Source organism: Macadamia integrifolia, chromosome 13 (assembly GCF_013358625.1).
Source record: "Macadamia integrifolia cultivar HAES 741 chromosome 13, SCU_Mint_v3, whole genome shotgun sequence".
NCBI lineage: Eukaryota > Viridiplantae > Streptophyta > Magnoliopsida > Proteales > Proteaceae > Macadamia > Macadamia integrifolia.
The window spans coordinates 12,271,616-12,294,007 of record NC_056569.1 but is presented as its reverse complement, the minus strand read 5'-3'; the positions used below and the strand labels follow the sequence as shown (position 1 = coordinate 12,294,007).

At 38.8% G+C, this 22,392-nt stretch overlaps 1 protein-coding gene across 4 annotated transcripts; it reads left to right on the top strand.

Annotated features, from left to right (window-relative positions):
* The first annotated feature begins 8,380 nt into the window (after positions 1-8,380).
* On the top strand, positions 8,381-17,737 carry LOC122059752 (protein HIGH CHLOROPHYLL FLUORESCENCE PHENOTYPE 173, chloroplastic). 4 transcript variants are annotated; one of them, XM_042622787.1, is made up of 13 exons: positions 8,381-9,241; positions 9,618-9,830; positions 9,991-10,195; positions 10,334-10,409; positions 10,545-10,665; positions 10,789-10,893; positions 11,387-11,467; positions 15,257-15,346; positions 15,434-15,499; positions 16,874-16,930; positions 17,009-17,089; positions 17,179-17,226; positions 17,307-17,737. In XM_042622787.1, exons 1-13 carry the CDS (start codon positions 8,678-8,680, stop codon positions 17,376-17,378), a joined length of 1,779 nt encoding a protein of 592 aa, XP_042478721.1. In that variant the 5' UTR covers positions 8,381-8,677; the 3' UTR covers positions 17,379-17,737. The 4 variants fall into 4 exon arrangements, with proteins under 4 accessions (XP_042478721.1, XP_042478719.1, XP_042478722.1 ...); XM_042622785.1 differs by having other exon boundaries at positions 10,545-10,680; XM_042622786.1 differs by having other exon boundaries at positions 8,382-9,241; positions 10,545-10,680; positions 17,009-17,086.
* The last annotated feature ends 4,655 nt before the right edge of the window (positions 17,738-22,392 follow it).

Sequence of the window (22,392 nt, the reverse complement as noted above, 5' to 3'; positions counted from 1 at the left end):
CATTGATGTGCATATGTGCTATGTTTACTTTCCAAATGCCAATTGAATGAGATGTTTATATGTTGAATGTGGACATCATTGTGCATGTTGCATTGATAGACTAGATGTCGTAGTCGGCTTGGAGACGAGTGCATTAGTGGCCCGTGGAATGGGACACGGAGGCACTATGCAATCGTACTATTGTCATATAGGAGCATGCGGTATTAGGATTCTCACCATCCCGTGCTACGACCCTTCCCAACAGGGGTTAAGGTGTTGGGTTATCATTTGGGGGGAAGCAGTGGTCGCGGTCGTCGGGTCACTGTGGCGGTTAGACATAACGCCCGACGGGTCATGTAGGACAGTCGGTAACCCCGGTGGTACATTCAAGAGGGTCAATCATATTGCTTTTAAATTGTTGGAGTCAGCACATTTATTTTTCAGTCATTTACATTTCTATTGAGAGCCGGTGGACGGCATTGTCTTTACTTTTTTGAGTACTCACGGTGGGCCTTCTCCGACAGCCTTATGGGCGTATCGCGGGAGGGAGTTCGCGGCTCGTACCCGGAGTATACGCGCACTGTGGTTGTAGTAGCACTAAAACCAAGGACTTAGTAATGTTGCTTAGGTGGATGTGATTTAAAATGTATAGCATGGCATGTAGTGCATATGATGTGTTTTGATGTGTGGACTGCTGTGTGATCCATCTTACCACTTACTGAGCTAGTGAGCTCATCCCACGTGTACACCCCTTTTTAGATGATTTTACAGGTCATACATCTGAGAAGCATGGGGTGGGTCCCACAGTTGAGTTTCATGAAGAGGACTGGTGGACCCCTGAGGAGTTAGAGCACGGCACTGACTGCCCGTGCGAGAGTTGTGATGCGGGACAGTAGTTCTGAGGCTGAGCTGAGCTCCACTCTTGAGGTCGTGCTGAGCTCCACTTCTGAGGCCGAGCTGAGCTCTACTATGTGATACCTAGCTGGGCTCAACCCTTGATGCCGAGCTGAGCTCTAGCCTTGATATTGAGCCGAGCTCTGTACTCTGATTGTTTTGGTGGATTTCCTTATGTACTTGATATTTGAATTTTATTCTTTTTGTGTAAATATCATGCCTTCGGGCCCACATGTATATAATTATTGTATCACAATCCGGGTATCAAGTATTATGGGATTATTCACAGGTAAAACTTAGTCTTCCGCTGATCTGATGAGTTTATATTAATTGTGTGTATGATGTGGTGGAATACAGTATCTGATGATCCTAGCAGGTTTGGGTTAACCGGTGTTAACCCGATCACTGGCCCGGTTCTGTGAGAACGGGGTGTGACATGACCCCTTCCGAAAAACCCATCTCAGGTAACTTCTTCACCTCTTCTCCTTCTTCTCGTTCTTCTTCTTCCTCTAACATTCGTTCCCGACAGTCCGCGACAGAGCGAGGAGAGAAGCGAGAACCCAGCTCGTGACGCCTTCTGAAAAACCCATCTCAGGTAACTTCTTCACCTCTTCTCCTTCTTCTCATTCTTCTTCTTCCTCTAACATTCATTCCCGACAGTCCGCGACAGAGAGAGGAGAGCAGAGAGGAGAGAAGCGAGAACCTAGCTCGTGACCCCTTCCGAACCCAAGATCTCAGGTAACTTCTTCGCCTCTTCTCCTTCTTCTCGTTCTTCTTCTTCATCTCTTCTTTTCTTCTTCTATTCAACCTCTTCTTCTTCTTCATCTATGGTAATCACAGTGAGGTATTGGAACAAATTTAGGGGTTTTTTGGACCACCTGATTGACTCTATTACTTCTCATCTTAACACAGTAGGTGTATTAATCCCCTCTTTCTCTGAATTTGTTTCAATTTTATTCCACTCGAATTCTAAAATTCCAAACTGCTTCTATTGATCCCTTTTTTTTTCCTTTTTTCCTTTCTTTGTTTGCTTGATTTCTTTCTTTCCTAATGGAAAATGTTAAACATGAATTCCCCAACCAACTAGCTGTAAATCTGTAGTTTTTTTTTTACATCATCAAGTAACTTCCTCACATGCAATGTCACTTTAATAGCTTTTTTGTTCTTCTGTTGATAATTTTTTATTGCTCTAATATTCTTGCATTTAAAGTACTAAATAATCTGTGTATCCTATGTAATGGTTCTTATGTTATTTCTGTAAATCTATAGTTTTTATTGCTGATTGCGGATTGCAGATCTGTTTGATCTGTTTATAGTTACTCAATTTAAACACACTTCATTATTGTAGCCTTTGTCCAGCTTCCCATTAGGAGATTCCAACCACAGCTGTTTCACAGATCACAAAATCCTTGCCCAATCACACCTTTGACAACTGACTAATACACAAAAGCCTACTGTCCTATACCAAACTAATGGCATGGGCAGAAGGTTCTGAAAGGTGAGAACACCCACACCTATCATCTCCACCTAAAAATTGAGTGAGCTAGGCAGTGCTCGAAAAATTGCATTTGCAACCCATTTACACAAAAAAGTGGGCCAAAAGGAAAATTTATAGCCAATGTCAATGCAGATAACCAGGGAGGATCACAAGCATTCAACAAAGATCATACAAATATTTTCATTCCAGTTTGATATACCACTACAAATGGTTTACAACACAGTTCTTAGGTATGAAAGAGATTCAATGCAAGCTTAGCCTCTTCCTGAACTACTCTCACTGTCTTCTGCACAGATGCTATATGAAGGTTACTTGTCTTCTGTCTGTGACTGTAGCTTTTTGTAAAAAAATAATGGACTGCTAATTTAATAAAAGACTTGGATTCTCCTTGCATTACAATGACTGCATATACCCAATTTCTCAGTCTTATGATTCACAGTGGAACTTGTTCATATGAAAATAAAAACACAAATCATCTCCATCTCAGTCTTAACATCATCTGTTTCACTTTTTATCATTTCTATTCTCTCTTGCACAGAAAGAATACCTTCAGCTGAAGAAAAACCAATACTCTTCCCATTAACATCATCCAATGCAGATTTAGATGGACTTTGTTCAGTGGATAGGGTCACATTTTCGCTAGTGTATTTAACATCAAAAGCTTCTGTTTCTGAATCTGGTCCTCTTGAATCTAAATAGATTATCTCTGGACCTGGATCGAAACTCACCTTGCTAATCGAATTAGGGGAATGCACTGTTTTTCTCCTCAACATACCTTTTCTGAACTTCTGGAAGACTAGAATGAGCCCAAGAGCAGATATAACCAAGGTTACCCCAGCAGACACAGCAATGGCTACAACCATTCTTTTTCTTCTTCTACTACTCTCATCTTCATTCCTTCTTTGAACTTTGTCAGGTGGGTGGATCTGTTTATAGTTACTCAACTTTGTGCTTTTAAACCCAGTTCATCATTTAGCTTTTCAGCTGGTAAGGTTTGATGGGAGCAAAGAAGATTCAAAGATAAACCTTTAATGCTACTCCAAGGAACCCCTGAACCTGGTGGTTGCAGATGTAAATGGGCCTCCTTTAATACTTTTGCTCATGCGATAAGATTTCTTCAATCCCAAAAATTTCCCATGCAAAGTACTGTTTATTTGTCCTTCACTATGACTATGAAAATGTGGTTTTCTTTCTACTTTGATCTTTCTTTATAGAAAACTGAGCTGTTGAGCATGATTTTCTACTCTACAACTGCATTTGTGAAATCTTCCATCTGCAAAAAACACAAATCATCTCCACATTATGTCAAACAGAGAGAAGTCTGAGGTTGGTAACAAAAGAAAAATATGCTGCCCCTACTTACAACACCCTGAGGAATTAATAAAACTATTTTGCCTTCCGAGTGCCCAATGGTCCTTGAACAGTTTTCAGTATTTTTTGGTTTGCTATAAACCAATGGCCTATTTCAGAGTAATAAATAGGGACCCAACTTCAACTTCCACTAACAGTTGTATAATTAACATTGATTGGTATTGAGACAAAATGATACCGACCAAAACCATGCCCTTTGATTCTTTCCCTATGGCACATAAAGACACTCTTACAAGTAAATCACTGCCATGCTAGAGGTTGAAGTACAACTGCCTCCTTTATTGTTTTCCTATGTTTGATTTCTTTATTATTTTCCTATGCTTGATATCTTTGTTATTTTCCTATGCTTGATTTCTTTGTTACCTTGCTTGGTTTTATTGGTCTTTCCATTATCTCTCTCCAAGATAATCTTTGTTATTTCTTTTTTTAGTGTTCAGTCTTTTTTTGTCCCAGTATGCTAACTTTTACACTAACTTATAATGTCTAGCTATTATGTCTGGAAGTAGTATCCCTGCCATTAAGTGGTCAGAATTTGAGACCACTGTTTTCATTGAAGCAATGAAAGAAGCTGTAAAAAATGGTCACAAATCCGGTAATTCATTTAACAAAACTGGATGGGAGAACATTACAAAGCAATTTCAACAGGCTTTAAATCATCCAGTCGGGAGAGAACAGTTACGCAATAAGATGAACAAGTTGAAACAAGAGTATCAACAGTTCAAGAGACTGCTTGACACAACTGGATTTGGGTGGAACTCAATGACAAAAGCAGTCACAGTTGATGATGAGTCCGTATTGGATAGGGCAATACAGGTACAATAGATTTTACTAGCTAGTTGAATTATTTAAAAATTAGATTACAATGAATAGTACATCTACGTGATACAATTACTGCTTATGCAGGCAAATCCAGGTTGGTTGAAATACAAGAAGTATGGACTAAACAATTGGCCAGATTTGAGCATGGTATTTGGGGATGCATATGCTAGAGGTAACTAGGGGTTGATAGTGCTCAAGATTTGGATGGCATCGAAGCTGTTAATACAGTTGATATTGAGCAAGTCTCTCACTCCCCCAGTACCCCGGTGCATAGAAGCATGACTGACCCCTTTCATGAGGATACTCATACTCCAACTCAGACCACCACAAAACGAAGTCTTGATAGGACACCTACGGGACGAAGAAAAAAGAGCGCCAATAAGGGAGATAGCCACGTGAAGGACTTGTATGGGAAGTATTTATCCATGAAAATTGAGAAAGCATCCAGTACTTCTGTTACATCTCCTGTTCGTGGTGGGGTAGGTGCATCTTGTCCTCGAGATTTCAGTGTGAGTGCATGTGAGGCGGTGATATCCTCCATACCGGATATATCAAAGGAGATATATTTGAAGGCCACCAGTCATATGTGTACTGATCCTAGTTGGAGGGAGTTGTTTGTCTGTGCAGAGCCTGTGAAGAGGACTTGGCTTTTAGATGCCTTGGAGTAGTTGAGGTTGTGTTTGAATGCTACTTTTGATAATTTTGGATTCGAGACTCTACTTTTGATGTGTGTAATTTTACTTTTGGAGATACATTGCATGACTTGGCTTTTATTTCTTTTGTTTTTTTTTTCTATTATTGATGTGTGTAATGTTGAACATGTGTTTTGGGTTGAGACGATGTGTCATCGTGTTATGTTTTACAGTTATTCGTTTCCAATTGTGTAGTAATTGTTTATTTATTGCAGTTATGTCAAATGCATTATGTGAAACTTCTAGTGATGAAGAAGATACGATCATTCACATGGGAATGGAATTATTGAGTGATGCTGTATATATTCGAGAACCATGTAGGGATAGTGTATTTCCAGGTGTTGTCATGATGCATGAGGTATTGAATGGGCATGCCAACAGATGCTATGAAGAGTTTAGGATGGAACGTCATGTCTTCCTTAACCTATGTGACTATGTTAGACATAGGGGGTGGTTGAAAGATACGACCAACATCCGAGTGGATGAACAGCTTGGAATGTTCCTATGGATTGTTGGGAAGGGTTCAAGTAATAGGGACACCCAAAATCATTTCAACCACTCAGGAGAAACATTTAGTCGAACATTCAATGTTGTCTTGATTGCAATGCAACGCCTGGCTAAGGAGAAAATCAGACCGCCAGACGTCAATATGATACCGATAGAGATTGCACAGAACCCAAAATACTATCCTTTTTTCAAGGTAAATATGTTAATATGATACATGTTTGTAATTAAATATATGAATGTTTATATTCTTATATGTACTGGCCATTTAATTGTCAATATATGTCATAGCATTGCATTGGCGCCATAGATGGTATTCATATCCATGCGGTAGTTCCGAGAGAGGATCAAATTCGATATAGGAATCGGAAGGGGATCACAACTCAAAATGTGATGTGTGCATGTTCATTTGACATGCGATTCACATATGTGTATGCGGGATGGGAAGGTAGTGCAAATGACTGTCGAGTACTTGAACAGGCAAGAAGTGATCCTCGATTGAGTTTTCCACATCCACCTCCAGGTATTAACTTTATACTATTATATTAGATTTTCATTTGAGTGTATATGTAATAATATATATTATTTTTTGTCTGTAGGAAAGTATTATGTTGTCGACTCTGGGTATGCTAGCCAATCTGGATTTTTGACACCATTTAGGGGTGAGAGATACCATCTACCAGACTATAAAGGGCGTAGAAGATCCCCAAGAACAGCGAAAGAGTTGTTCAATTATAGGCATTCATCACTTTGGAATGTAATTGAACACACATTTGGGGTATTGAAGAACAAATTTAAAATTTTAAGGCTAATGCATCAGTTCCCAGTGGAAGCTCAGGCATCAATCGTACTACTATGTTGTGGGCTACACAATTATATTCGAGAAGAGCATATTGTTGATGCAGAATTCGTGGAGATGAGTGATGATTTAAAAGTTGCAGAAGATGACTTGAATCCGCCACATGAAGATTTCGTTGATCATTCAACAATACAATCAAGTCAACGAAATCGGGCAAAAGAGATGAATGCCACTAGGCTAAGAATTACAAATGCAATGGCTAGGCAGCAAAGGATGCCAGAACTAGTTGAAAACTAAAACCGATAACTATTTTGCCAAAACTGAAAACCTAAATTGATGTTTCAACACACGTAGTACTTGTTTTATGATACATTTATATATATGGGACAAGTTGATATATTATTATGAATGTCATATATTTGGATGCTATATTAATTTTTTTGATATTTAAATTTCTGTTACAGATGACTTCTTCTATGCCCCCACTCATGATAGCAACTTGTGAAATTTGTGGGAAGAGTTGTGGTAAATATACAACCAAGTCGGGTAAAAATATTGGAAGAGAATTTTTCAAGTGTGAAGATTCATGTAATTTTTTCATGTGGGTGGATCAACTACATCTATGTAGATGTGGTAAAGGCCAATGCAAAGTACGAACTGCGACGAAAGGTCCAAACAAGGGACAATATTTTATATGTTGCCCAAATTCAACTGGGGTAATTTATTTCTACGATTGACCTATACCTATAGATAATTTATGATTTTTGTTTCATTCGATGTTAAATTTCAACGACCCTAATCACATCTACTATTATTTGATATAGGCTGATAACCGTGGATGTGGTATGTTTGTATGGTTGAAAGATGAAACACATATCTCTACCATACAATATACATTATGTTCAGAAAGCTCAAGCTCAACATTAATATCATCCAGACCACCTTCCATTTCGAACGAGTACATGAAAGGATATCTGGAAGGGACACTTAAAGGATTAGAGGACCAAACAAATAAGATGAAAGACATCCTCCATACATTCAAGTCTTTAGACTTGGGAAAAAAGTGAAAATTTGGGGAATTATGTAATAGTTAACTTGCACCTAGGCATTGTTAATACTGTATTTTATTCATCACTTGGAAACCATGTTTTTTTTTAGTTGGTGTGTAATATTTTATTGTCCCAAAAGAATTTATATGTTTTATAGTATTTTAGTGTTATTGTTGTAATTATTGATTTAAAAGAAAAGAAAAGAGAAAAAAAAAAAAAACCCGTTTCTGAAACAAGCATTTTACCAAACGGCTGTTCTGTCGTTTCTTGGTTCTGAAACTGTTCTAGAAACAGATTCACCAAACAGCCCTAAATCGTTTAAAAACGACGTTTTGACACAGAAACTGAAATTTCCGTTTCTGACACGAAACGAAGTTTCTGGAACAGAAACGATACCAAACGGAGCCTTAGAATTGATCTGAAATTCTCAATTGATATTGATATGGATAGAATCGAAATTGGTCGAGATTTGAGAGATCGGATCCTCTCTTGGACCATGATCTCTTGCAACCACACCCAATGGATGGTGTGAGATTATTGTAAGAGGTCATAGTCTAGGAGAAGATGACACTGGATTGAAGGTAAGGATGTGAATTTGAAACGAAAGCCATTGACCGAAATCAAACCGTTTACATGTAAATAGTAAAAACTTGAGTTAAATTGTGAAAACTTGAGTCTTGATGGATTTCCACCTCAAATCCCGCCATCACAAGTTGATCACAATTTCCGAATAAGTAAAGCTTCGTTGTGCGCCACGTGTGATAAGAGAAGAGGATATCGAGGTTGGCTCGTGGGACATTTCTTCACCCGCCATTTTATACCGGTTATTTCCGCTGCCATCTGTGGTGGCGATCAAGCTCTTCCGCTAGTTTTATTAAGTCCGCTTGCTTCCCTTCTTGAGCTTCGTTGTCTCATTGCTTGTCTAGCTGCGCTCTGCACTCTTTATTCCATAGTCTTCTTCTCGAGACTCGAGTCAAGACTCTTCCTACCGTCCGGCCAACTCGTATGATCATTTTTCTCTTTGATTATCTGATGTTTACTCACGAATAGGCGAAACTTGGTCGGTAGAAAGATGACTGCTGCAACTTCTGCTCCGTCATCTCCTTCAGCCTTATGCGGTAAACGCTACAACCACAGCGAGGACCAGAAGTGGAGTTGTAGGCCTGCCATTTCCGTTTCCATTTCCAGGTCCTCGAAATTCCTCGGCCTTCCTCTTCCCAACCAACCCAACTCTCATTCTCCGAGGGAGAGGCAGAGGAAGCGCAACGCTCGCTGGTGTGTCCACAGAGACAAACGGACTCCCTGGGTTTTATTGCCTAGGGCAGAGGAAAAGGAGAAGGAGCAGAAGAGAAAGAAGAAGGAGGAGGAAGGCGTTTCCATCACGCTTGATGATGTCAATCCGGTAGGTTTGGGGCGCCGATCTCGTCAGATCTTCGACGAGGTGTGGCGTAAGTTTTCCGGGCTGGGTCAGATCTCAAGGACCCGCACTGATGAGAGCCTTGATATCCGCGAGGGTCCCATGTGCGAGTTCACCATCCCAGGTGCCCAGAATACCACCGTCCTTGTGGTTGGAGCCACCAGCAGAATTGGTCGGATTGTCGTCCGCAAACTCATGCTCAGAGGATACAATGTCAAGGTGATGATGAGTGATGACCTTCCTCATTCTCTCCTTTTGTTCGCTGCATCGTTTCAATTTTTCCCTAGCTGCTTTTGGCCTTTTCTTTCCATTCATGCTCAGAGGTTTACTAATCGTTTTACGAGGTGTTTAACAAAGTCAAAGTTGCCCTGCTCCCCCCACCCTTCCCCCTCCCCTTTTTTTTTTTTTTCTAAATGTATTTTCAAGTAGTTGTTATGTTGGGAGAGTTGAGTCTTGATGGATTTGGGAAAGCTAAAAATATTTGAAGCTTTAGGAATTAAAATATTTTTCCTGGAAAAGCATACCCAACATAGCGGGAACTCAGTGGAGTCAGTTCTGCTGGAACTAGTCGTAACTACTCAACCTATTGAATCAGGCTCTTGTAAGGAAAGCCGGACAGGAAGTCATAGATATGCTTCCAAGGTCAGTGGACATTGTGATTGGGGATGTGGGGGAGCGCTCAACCCTCAAGGCCGCCGTGGAAGGCTGCAACAAGATAATCTATTGTGCCACTGCTCGTTCCACTATCACCGGCGATCTCAACAGAGTTGACCATCAAGGAGTATACAACGTCACCAAAGCATTTCAGGTTTGCTTGACAACTCACAAATTTGTCCTTCCCATGGCTAGAAAGCCTAGGATTAACAATTCTTCGTAGTAATATGGAATAGGCAGATGTACAGAGCCACGTATGCCGTCGGGTGATTATTAGGGTCGATCTCAGTCAATTAATTCAAGTTCTATTGCAGGATTACAACAATAAACTAGCACAGCTACGAGCTGGGAAAAGTAGCAAGACCAAGCTCTTGCTGGCCAAGTTCAAATCTGCAGAGTCTCTAGAGGGGTGGGAAGTTCGCCAGGGAACTTATTTTGAGGATGTGGTTGCTTCCAAGTATGATGGAGGCATGGATGCTAAATTTGAGTTCACAGAATCAGGGAATGCTGTTTTTTCAGGTAATATGGTGGTGCGTATGACTGTTTCATATTGGATAAGAAACAAACTGCATATCCTGTGATAATGGAAAAAATGCCAAAATCATTGATATTGAGTATCAAAGTGTGGGGTATCTGCAACTCTTTCTTGTACTGCAGGGTATGTTTTCACCAGGGGAGGATATGTGGAACTGTCAAAAAAGCTTTCACTTCCTTTAGGTTGTACTCTTGATAGGTACTAGCAGTGCCCAAGCTACGGTCTGTTGACTCTGTTCATTGTTTCAAGGAGCCGGGGGCTTCCATTCTGAGGTGCAACCTGAAAATATTTTCATGGTTTACACCATTAATATTTGTGTACCTCACATGATAGGTATGATGGTTTACTTCTTTCTGTTGGGGGCAATGGAAGATCATTTGTTTTAATTCTTGAAGCTGGCCCATCAGCGGATACAAGTCAAAGCAAAATGTATTTTGCACGAATGAGCTCAAAAGTAGGCTTCTGTAGAGTAAGGGTCTCCTTTACAAAAGAATACCAATGATTCAGTATAATAGCACCACAAAAAGGAATGCCATGGATCTAACTTTCCAGTTTCTCTATTGTCTGCATTTGGCAGGTCAGAGTGCCATTCTCATCTTTCCGCCCTGTGAAACCTGATGACCCGCCCCTTGATCCATTCCTTGTACATACATTAACCATACGTTTTGAACCAAGAAGGCAGGTTTGTCTCAAATCTGATTGATATAAAAATAAGGGAAAAAGAACCCTGCTAGTCTGGCGCAGGAAACGCCCAGATTGTGCAGGGTGAGAAAAGACCACACTGCCCCACCTTGATGTGTGCTGAATATGATCCCGTGCGCCCTCCCATTGGCCCGCTGGTCTGGTGTTTCCTATGCCCGACCAGTAGGGTTCTCTCTCCCTATAAATAAAAACAATTCATCACAAAGGACTGTATTGGATTGGCAAATTTGTATGGAAGGGAATAAAATTAGTCCAATAGTTGAATAAAAATTACATGGACAGTTAAGAAGTTATTAAATATAATAATATGTGTTCACCAGTTTCTTTTAAGGCCAGTTGTCTCTCCTTAGACTCCACTCAGTTTAACTTAGCAGATCCTTATCTCCTCTATTGGAAATGAATCCTGTTCCGGCATTCCACTATTTTGACCACATCTTATTGGATTCATTTATTTTTTAATTTACTGACCACAGAGGCCTGTTGAAGGACCTGCAGAAATGAAGCAGGACCTGAGAAGCTTCAAAATGATACTAGAATACATAAAAGCTTTGCCTGTAAGTGCTGTTTACTGTTTCTTGCTGTATTCTATGGTAAACACTGATTCTTTCAATTGGACATTTCATTTCCACTTTCATCTGCTATGCTCAACACAAAATGATGTATGGATCAGTGAGTTGGACATTGACGGATTGCTATCTTGCCGGATGAAATAACAGACTATCGACATTGACGGATTGCTATCTTGCCGGATGAAATAACAGACTATCTGATCCAAAGGTGAAAGAAATTAAAAAGATAGAACAAAAGAAACAAGGAAGGCAGAAGTTTCGGAAGAAAATGAATGGAAACTACAATCCCAATCTATTATTTCTATTATATGCCAAACTTAGAACTGTGTAATTGCATTAGGAAAATGAAAAACATTAAAAACCGTGTACTACATGAATAATCTTAGGTACAAAGTATATTTTCACCACTCCCTTCCCAGCTGGATTATATATGTTACGCATACCTAGCTTTCCTAAAAGCACCATTGAAGCATGAGTGACCAATTTCTGTTGTAAGCTTCTGCCAACTGGTCAACTGGTCAACTGGTCCTCAGTCCCTTGCCTGGGGTTAACTTTGTCCTTCATAAAAGTACTCCTTGGCTCCAATGTACTTGTGCATATCATGTTGAACTGACCAATATTAATGGCCTTTTAATTATCAGTGACTAAGCTTGATGAAGTTATTTGAAGGCCATTTGTATCGGTCAAAACACTGTTCAACATGATATACACAATACACACATGCATCACAAAAAAACTGGTTCTGATTACATTGCTGAACTGAAGCAGGAAATATTCTAGATAATGTCCCCAACAGGGGATGTCCTAAATGACGATGCCAACTGTAGAATTCTAACAAGGCCAACGATGCAGCTGTATGATTTTCGTATGTAGGGATGGTTGGTGTAGATCCATTGGCAAGGTAATAGAGACCACTACTAATTCTACCACTGCCAATCCTTGCCCTCGTCACCAAGTCCTGAAACAAACAATGAGTAGAAAAGAAGGTGACTTTACAATTCATACCTTAAGTAACACTACCAATTGATAGCAAATTAGTTTTAAATCAAGGAGCATGTAAAATAGAGGAAAGGGACAATGAGGGAGAGCACTTGGCGGTACCCATCCCAGCAATAGGAGATAGAGAACCATCAGCTACTCAAACTTTAGTTTTACCAGAGGATGGATTGTATGTAGAGAAAGAACTCGGTGACCTAGTCATGTGATCTGTAGCCGAAGTATCCAAGTCTGTGAGGCAACAAACGCACAATGACCACCAAAGGCTATACTTGACTGAGCGGAATAGGAGGCAGAGGTGGCCGGCATGGAGGTAGCAATAGCATCGAAGGATGATGAGGATCCTATCTAGGTCATCATATGACAAAGCATAGCCATCTCATCGTTGGAGGGGAGGGACCAATAGTAACTGGGGCATTAGAGCGGTTGGCGGCTTCAGATTGATTGGAACACCCACGGCCCTGGCTACGACCACGAGTTTTGGCAGGCCTCCCTTGGAGCTTCCAACAAGTCTTCCTAGTGTGCCTCTCCTTACCACAGTAATCATACTTGACAACTAGTCGGTCAGTGGTAGAGGGAGCATTGTTCCTTGCTACATTACCAGCAGGCTGAGAAATGGCACTCGGGGTAGTGTATAATGCCAAGTGTTCCTATAGGACATGCCGACGCATGATAGAACAACGGCTCTCTTTAGCTAGAGTCAGCTAATGGGCCTGCTCAAGAGTGGAAAAGAGCTCATGATTAAGGGTATTAGCTCAGATCTGATCAAATTACACACTCAAGCTAGCCAGGAAGTCAGAGACCCGCAGCATTTCCTCACGCTTCTTGAACCCTACAACATCAGTAGCACAAGCAGACTGATATGTCTTATAATAATCAATTTCATACCATATAACACGAAGTCCAGATTAGTATTAGGCATAGTTAACTCCTTCTAAGTAGTCCCATGAAGTTTCTTTCTCAACTCAAAGCACTGAGCATTATTCCCCACTTGGGAATAGGTTTCTTTAGCCGTTTTCTAGATAAGAGCAGCAATATCTGGGAGTAGATAACCTCAAGCAATAGAGGGGTTCATAGAATTGATGACAAAGGACACCACCATACAGTTGGAAGCATCCCATTTATCCTGAGGAGCACCAGTAGTAGAGGGGCGAGCAGTAGCACCTGTAAGGTAACTGCCATAACCACGACCACTAATAGACAAGAAATAACATCTAGACCACATCAGATAATTGTTCCCATCCAACTTGATGGAGCTAGTAGGGAATGAAGGGTAGTCACTACTAGAACCATGACTCCATCCAAGAGAACTAATGTACTGAAATCGCCCGACGCTATATGTGCTGGTCTCGAGAGAAATCACAAGCAACTACAAGCTTCCAGTTCTAGTCCTTCATAAGGATCTAGGATCAATAGGTAGGGTTTGAACCACAAAGAATACCCTTGATGGCAAGAAAGTCACCACTGAGTGCAAAAACCTAAAAGAACCAAAATAGGAGGTCAATGGTAGAAGCCGAGAGAGAGAGAGAGAGAGAGAGAGAGAGAGAGAGAGAGAGAGAGAGAGAGAGAGAGAGAGATGTGTAATTAAGGAGGCAGTGGTGGTTAGGTAAATGAGAGGGGGAAAGAGACTTTAGGGATTTGGAAAAAAAATCCTTACCCACTTTGATGCCATTTTTTTTTGGTGTGTAAATAAATGTATTAAATAAAAGGGGGAGGGAGATTACGACCCTGAAAGGGGAAACATACCCTAAAAGGGTAACAAAATCCCACATGGGCAAAAGACAAGAGCAAGAAGCCCATTCAACATCCAAGGCCCAAAGGGCTTCAAGACTCACATAGTCACATGTCCAATATATCACAAAAGCCCACATGGGCTTAAAAACAAAGCAAGGAAGCCCATCCAAGGTTAACCAAGTCAAATCCAGTTAGGGCTTGTGGAAACCCTAACAAACATCTCTTCTCTTCATCTAACCAACTACCAAGGGAGCATCGCCGGCTAGGGGGCTGCCTATTGGAGGGCGCTGGCCTTGTAGAGGCCACGGCCGAGCTTGCAGCTGGCCTAGCAGAGATGACAGCTAATACTTAGCGCCAGCCCTACAAAGGCATCGGCGAAGCGTCTGCTGGCCGAGCAAATCTGGCAGCCAAAGGGCTGCTTGCCTTGCAGCTGGCAGCAAATTGGAAGAATCCGAGCAAGCCACGCAGATCGGGAGGCTGACCAAGCAGGGCTGGTGTCGAACGGCTACAGACAATGCAGGATGGCAAGAGACCAAGCGTCGGCGGGACAAGCCAGGCAGAGCATGATGGCGACTAGTGCGGCAGAAGGAAAACGGGATCGGAGGCATTGAGGATGCTGGCCAAGTGGTAATCCAAACGAGCTTTGAGATCTAGTAGGGATGGTGTTGATTTGGGAAAAATATGACTTTTGCCTACTGGCACCAAGCCCACTTCTATTTATAATAGTTGGATTAGGGTTTTACAAGATGGAAAAGACTACTATGCCCTTAATGATAAAGAAGGACAAAACTACCCTTAAAACCCATATTACAACAGTCATGTATCGGCTCAATACAGTCGATAAAATTTTTAGGTCTTGTATAGGTGCCGTATAGTATCGGTACCTTAAAGATACGATATGTATTGGTTAGTATCGGTGGATATCTTAGAATACTTTAAACCTTGGATATTGTCATGTTTATCTATGCGTGTCCCGGTTGCTTTGACAATTATATCTTAATTTTTCTTCCTTTTCTTCTCATCATATGAGTTTGATGTTTGCAGACTGGACAAGAAACAGACTTTATACTGGTATCATGTACAGGATTAGGAATTGAGTCTAGCAGGAGAGAGCAGGCTCTTAAAGCTAAAAAGGTTGTATATTCCTCAACTCCATTGCTTTAATTATCTTTCAGTTTCTGGTTATGTCTGAGTCAGGTTGTGTTACTGAGGTTTTTCCAGGCTGGAGAGGATTCGCTAAGAAGATCAGGCCTTGGTTACACAATTGTTCGCCCTGGTCCTCTAAAGGTACCTCCTCCAAGCTCTTCAACCTTCTGTTGGTCAACATGGACATTGTGAAAAGTTGTTAGGAACTGCACAGTAGGCTACTCATGTTTTCAATCATCTCCTATAAAAGTCTCTTTGAAATCAGCAAACTCGTTTTGTGAATAAGTATTTGGAACTGCAAAATAGGCCTCTCGTGTTTTCATTCATCTCCTATAGAAGGTCTCTTTGAAACCAGCAAACTGATTCATGAACATTGGCTGTATGGCCTGTTTTCATAGATTAAAATATGGAATAAAGACTTGAGAACTACGAAACAGGCTAACTGCCCAGCTTTTGGGTCTCTCAGCTATTTCTTAGAAGTTATGGGAAATTAGAATATATGATGGTGTTGGATATCTGCTGAAACAGTTGCAGTATCCTGTTGAATTTCCTCATTTAACAGCTAGATGTTGGTTTTTCCCTTACAACCTCTCTCTTATGCCTTAAAGAGTATATGTGAAATAAAACATATCATGATGAATTTATTCTGGTTAGTAGAAAAGTACAGTACTGGATTATTTCCTATTCCTGGACATTGTGACTGAAGGAAGAGAACCCCCACTATGCTGCTTTTTCTGGTTCTGGTGGTTTCCTTATTCCCGTGATGAACCAGAGCAGAACATCTTTACATTGCTTCTTTAATATCACATCAGTTGCTGTTTTTTTTGGGAGAGTTGGCGACTGAGGTAGGTTGCGAGTCAGAGCACAAGCTAGGGAGAATTTTAGTTGTTAACATCCACCGCTGACTTTTAGGGGCTTTGGAGCACTACAAACTCTATAACTTGATCGTCTTATCTTAGACGATAGGTGAGACTGAATTCTCAACCCCTCCCTTGGTTTTAGAACCTCAATTTTGGAAAAGTTCTGTTAGGTTCTTAGTAGCAGTCAGCGACCTTATCTTCTTTTACTTCACATAGCTTTTCTTCTCCTTGATAGCTGGAAGTTCTCCAAAAGTATGAAATGCTAGAGGACTTTGTACCATCCATTCCAGTGTGGTTGGATTCTGTTCAACAGCCCAAGGACTTGGAGCACATCTTTTGTTGTTTCCACTGCTTGAAGTGATTGTCACAACCATGAAGAGAAGATGAATCAATGTGACTTGTCAAGGAAAAATAAAAGTTTGTGAGCATGGTGTCAAGGGTCTAAAGGAACAGGAATTTTTTTTTTTTTTTGGGGTGGGGGGGGGAGGTTGGGGTGCTACAGAAATAAATTCTACTGAAATATAAGGTAAATATCCATTGTCAACCAATAAGGGTTGGAATAATTGACTTCCTAATACATGTTTTGTGTGCATGCTTGTCTCTGTGTTTATTTTTCCCCATACAACGCCAAATCTGAAGTCCTTGTTATTTCTAGGAAGAACCAGGTGGACAACGTGCGCTTATCTTTGACCAAGGGAACAGGATTTCTCAGGTATGAAATATAGATTTCCCTATCAAATAGTTAAATTACTGCCATGACCATGACATTGTTCCCTATCCTTCCATGTAGGGCATAAGCTGTGCAGATGTGGCTGATATCTGTGTGAAAGCATTGCATGATTCAACTGCAAGGAACAAGAGCTTTGATGTGGTTTATCTACCTCATTATTTGTTCTTTAATGTTTAGTTACTCATTTAGTTTCAGTGGAGTAAGGTAATTATGACTGCTGGGTTTGCCAGGTATGCTATGAATATGTGGCAGAGCAAGGGAAGGAGCTTTATGAACTTGTAAGGACTAATACTAGTGCCGCCTCATTTTTAGACAGCATTATGTTCATTGTAGACTATAATTCTTATTGTTGGTGCAGGTGGCGCATTTACCAGACAAGGCAAATAACTATCTGACACCAGCTCTATCTGTTCTAGAGAAAAACACCTGATCTCTTTTAAACATTTTAAAGAAAATGTTTTAAACTAGCTCTTTTCATTTCCACAAAATGAGTTTCCATTGTAAACAAGGTGTTCTCTATTCATCTAAAAGTTATGTATATGATTTCTTTTAGTGAACGGAGATGTAAATGAGTCATCTGTTCATGTAAAAGTTAATATATATGATTTGTTTCGGTGAACAGAGAAATGAGTCATTTATTCATCTAAAAGTTCTATATATGATTTCTCTCAGTAATGTAAAATGAGTCACCTTGTATAACTTTGTGCAGTACAAACAATTGTGCAAAATAAACAATTAAGAGTGCAGTCCAAATGAGTTATTAAGGTGTACCCTTTTTGTTCAGCTTCACTTGGAATACTCATTATGTAGCATAGGATGGTCACCTAAGGGGGTGTTTGGTTCGGTAAGTCAAATGGTGTATGTATCAGATATGAATGTCAATCTTTTGATAGACATTCTTTTGAATTATATTTTTTGTTGAAAAATCGTTTGGTTGCCTTAAGGCTGGTATATGTTTCTTGCTGGAAAATTGTTTGGTTACCCTAAATCTGTGTAGTGATTCTTGCTGTAAAACTGTTTGGTTATCCTAAATTTGTGTAGTGATTCTTACTGTAAAACTGTTTGGTTATCCTAATCCTGTGTAGTAATTCTTCCCATAAAACTGTTTGAATTAAACTGAAGTGCTACATTCTTATGAATTTTTGAAACTAAAATTTGACATGTGATTAACTTTAACTTCTTTATTAAATATTCAACGGTCGGATCTGCAACATCATTATTTCATATGACAAATAAGAGTCATGAATGATCACAATGTATTTGCAACCATGTATGGTAAGTATAATATTTTTAAAGAAAATAAATAATAAATTATGTATAGTACATGGCACGTCACCCCATCCAACGGTGAAGACACAATTGTGCACCATGCATGGTTGTGAACATTTAGTTAAAGCATATTTAGGACAGCTATATTGATAATGTAAGATGTAGTTTGAAAAACTTCTCCAAGCTTCTTGTGAAATGATCCATTCTGATATTCTGTTATAGGACAAATAATATATTGACTGAAGCAAATGAGCAGTGCTACTTCAGAAGGGGATTTTTTTTTATAATACCAACTGCAAATGAATGAAATCGGTATGATACAACATTAAATACTAGGGAGTTTTGATTTATTTGGAGAACCTTTTTTGTGATGTATCAGCAGATTTAAAACTTTGCTGGAGTGCTGTTCGTAATGTTTCCAACATGGAAAAATAGGTTTCAACCAAAAAATAAATTCTCAAAAAGGCGTTTTGTACGTAAACAACCTACAAAACCCAAATTCACGGGACAACCTAAATCAAAAACAAATTGCCATTGCTTCCTTTGCAATGAATTGGGCCATTTTGCAAATGAATGTCCCAACCAAAAAAATAATCATAAAAAATTGATAAAATTTCTGGAACAAAATAAATTTGATATCATTTTTGAAACAGAGATTTCTGATTCTGAAGACATCCTTTATGAATTAGAAGCTGCTTCAACTTCTGCTTTTTCCGAGTCAGATATCGAATTTGTTTTTATGCTACACTCTACCACTGCTTCTCAACCCTCTGAAGAAGTGGAATTGCAACAAGTTCCACAACAGGAACAAACCTCTGTTGTTTTCTCATACTTTGTTAGAGAAGATATTACCATCAATGATTCTTGTTTATTATCTTGCTTTAACAAAGATAAAAAACTTTCTCATTTTGAGGTCTATAAATCCTCAAAATTAAATCTCTGGACCACCAGATTTTTTGATCAAGCTAGTGGAAACACCACTACTTGGGGAATTGATGAAAATACTTAGAATTTCTGATTTTTAACATTAATCAAATTATAAGATTGTAGAAGAAACACCCTCAATTGCGATGTATTCATATAGATTTAATACAAATTGAAATTACATCTTTGTTTAGGCAGGGAATGGGCGTACCAATTATTGCTACCCTTTTTGATAAAAGATTTATAGAAAATCCTGTAAAAGCCCTTATAGGAGGAATGGAATCTAATATGGTACATGGCCATATTTGCTTCAAAATCAAACCAAACTATTTTGTCTCTATCATAGACCCTGCAGTTTGTGATTCAGTAGTTCTGAAGATCAAAACCCAAAATTTAGACGTGAGATCCAATAGTCATAACCTTGCGGTCTCATGGAAATGTCTTCATGAACTTACTAACATTACTTGTACAAAGCTACAACCAGCTGATAAAAGAATTGTTGAGATCTTTGAACATCGTGCTTATAAAACAGAGTTAGAACCTAAGCTCCTAAATTGGCATGACTTAAAGATCCCAGAAACTGGCTTTTGATAGACATCCTGCCAAAACTTTAAGCACTGCCAAGAATTCCACAAACCTTTGATATCTCGGCATCTGGAGATACTCTATATCTCAAAAGAAAATTTTCATTTTCTTCCCCCGGTGAAGGATCTTCTTCTTCATCTCTTGTCCAAGGAAGGAATTCAATTTCTGAATATCCTCCTTATAATCCTCAACTTTTTAAAAGCTATAATCCCATGCAGTCTTCTAAACAATCAGATATCCAATATGACACCGAATCAAATATGCTTTCTTATGGTAAATATGAGTTGGAAGATAACAAAGAAGAAAAAGAAGAATTCATACTGTCATTAAATCGAGGAAATAAACATATTTATGTAAAAGGTATCTTTAAATTCCCACAATTTGAAGAATATAACATTGACATCCTCATTGACACAGGAGTAACACATGTTGTTTGCAATGGAATGCAATCCCTGAACACTATTGGGAAAAGATGGAAAAACCAATCTATGTCCATTGTATTATAGGACCTTTGGTTACTTTAGAGTACAAAGCTCATAAAGTTCCAATTTATTTAAACAATATACAATTTATTATTCCCAAAATTCTTTGTTTTCCCTTCATGCATGGTGATTTTATTCTTGGAATTACCTTTTACAAAATCATCTTCCTTTAACAATTTTACGTAATTCTGTAAAAATAACATTAAATTCTACTGAGGTTACGATACCAATTCTCCCTCAACATAGTTTTTTCATTGAGAAAGGTTTTAAACCAAAACCAACAATTCAAATTTTAGAACCCACTCATTGGCTCTACCATGAATTATCTATTAACTTTAGTGACAATCCATTGAAGTTATGGGATAAAAGCCCAAGATTTTGCCATTTCAACTCGATAATCCACTAAAAATCATTAGAGTAAAACCAATTTTATATTTTGAAGATGATATTAAGGAATTTGATATTCAATTAAAAGAGTTACAAGAACTCAAATTAATTGAACCATCAACAAGTCCTCACACTAGACCGGCATTTATGGTATGCAACCATGTTGAACAAGTGAGAGGAAAAACCCGTATGATAATCAACTATAAGAAGCTTAATCAAAACATTATTTTTAATGGATATTTCATCCCAAGAAAAGATGTTCTTATTCATAAGACCAAAACCGCTAAATATTTTAGCAAATTTAATTGCAAATCAGGGTTTTGGCAAATTAAATTGACTGACGAGAGTAAACCACTTCAGCTTTCAGTGTCCCATTTAATAAACATTTTCAATGGACAGTTATGCCTTTTGGTCTTAATACAGTCCCAAAAATTTTTCAACGATGGATGGACTCTATATTTGAAGATCTACCTTTTGTGGCTATATATATTGATGATATTCTTGTTTTCTCTTCTACTAAGGAAGAACATCTCAAGCAAACCTCTCAATTATTCCAACAACATGGAATAATTTTAAGTCAAAAAAAGATCGAATTAGAGAAAACCTCTATCAATTTTCTTGGACTCATTCTAACACAAAATGGGTTACAATTACAAGACCATATTTTAGAAAAAATAAAGGATTTTTCTGATAAACTGCATGATAAAAAACACTTACAACAGTTTCTCGGAATTCTCAATTATGGTCGGAATTTTATTAAGGACCTCTCTAAAAAAGAAGGACCATTATTGAAAAAATTATAGAAAGATAGTGAATAGACATGGAATGATTCTGACACACAGGTCATCCAGCAAATAAAGAGGGAGCTAACAAATCTTCCTCCCATATATTTTCCTGCTCCAGATGATTTTCTCATCTTAGAAACCGATGTTTCTAATGAATATTGGGGCGCAGTACTAAAAGCTAGACCCCTGAAAAATCCGATAGACGAACAAGTTTGTGGATACAATTCAGGAAAATTCACGTATACACAAATATGTTATATCATATTTGAAAAAGAACTTTTAGCTCTTCTTTTTGGATTACAAAAATTCAAAAATTTTCTTATACTAGAAAAATGGTTTTTAATACGGACCGATAATCAGGCAATTCACGATTTTTTGAAATCCAAAAAAAAACGAAGAAAATGGCCGAAGAATTAATTGGTATAATGAAATTAGTCAATATAGATTTGACGTAGAATATATTAACAGTTCAAGAAATTTTCTTGCAGATTATCTCAGTCGACAATGGATAAACAACAAAGCAATGATGGATGGATAACTATCAAAGGAAAAGGCAAAGCAAAAGAGTCCTCAAGCAGACCTACTGCAAAGGAATCTTCTAACAAACCATCGACACAAAAGCCTTTAGGAAAAAAATCTTCAGCGTCATATACATTACCTACTAATAAGATTGATTTATCACAAGCTTTACTTACCCCAAGCGAACCATTTCAATATTCTCCTACACCAGGAATATCTCAATGGGCTCCACTATCTCAAATTCAATGGACACAAACTCCATTATCTCAAACACCTTATTTTCAAATTCAGTGGGCACAAAACCCATATAAGACCCTCCTCACTTACCTACAAGTGACTCATATACAAAATGATATCTGACTTCAAAATCTCTTACAACAGGAGTCTACAGAAGTCTCTGAATTCAAAATCACTGAATTACATAGACATCAAGGACTCCCCAACGATGTCTATTACATGATTAATCAACTATGGAAATTACACTGTGGCAATA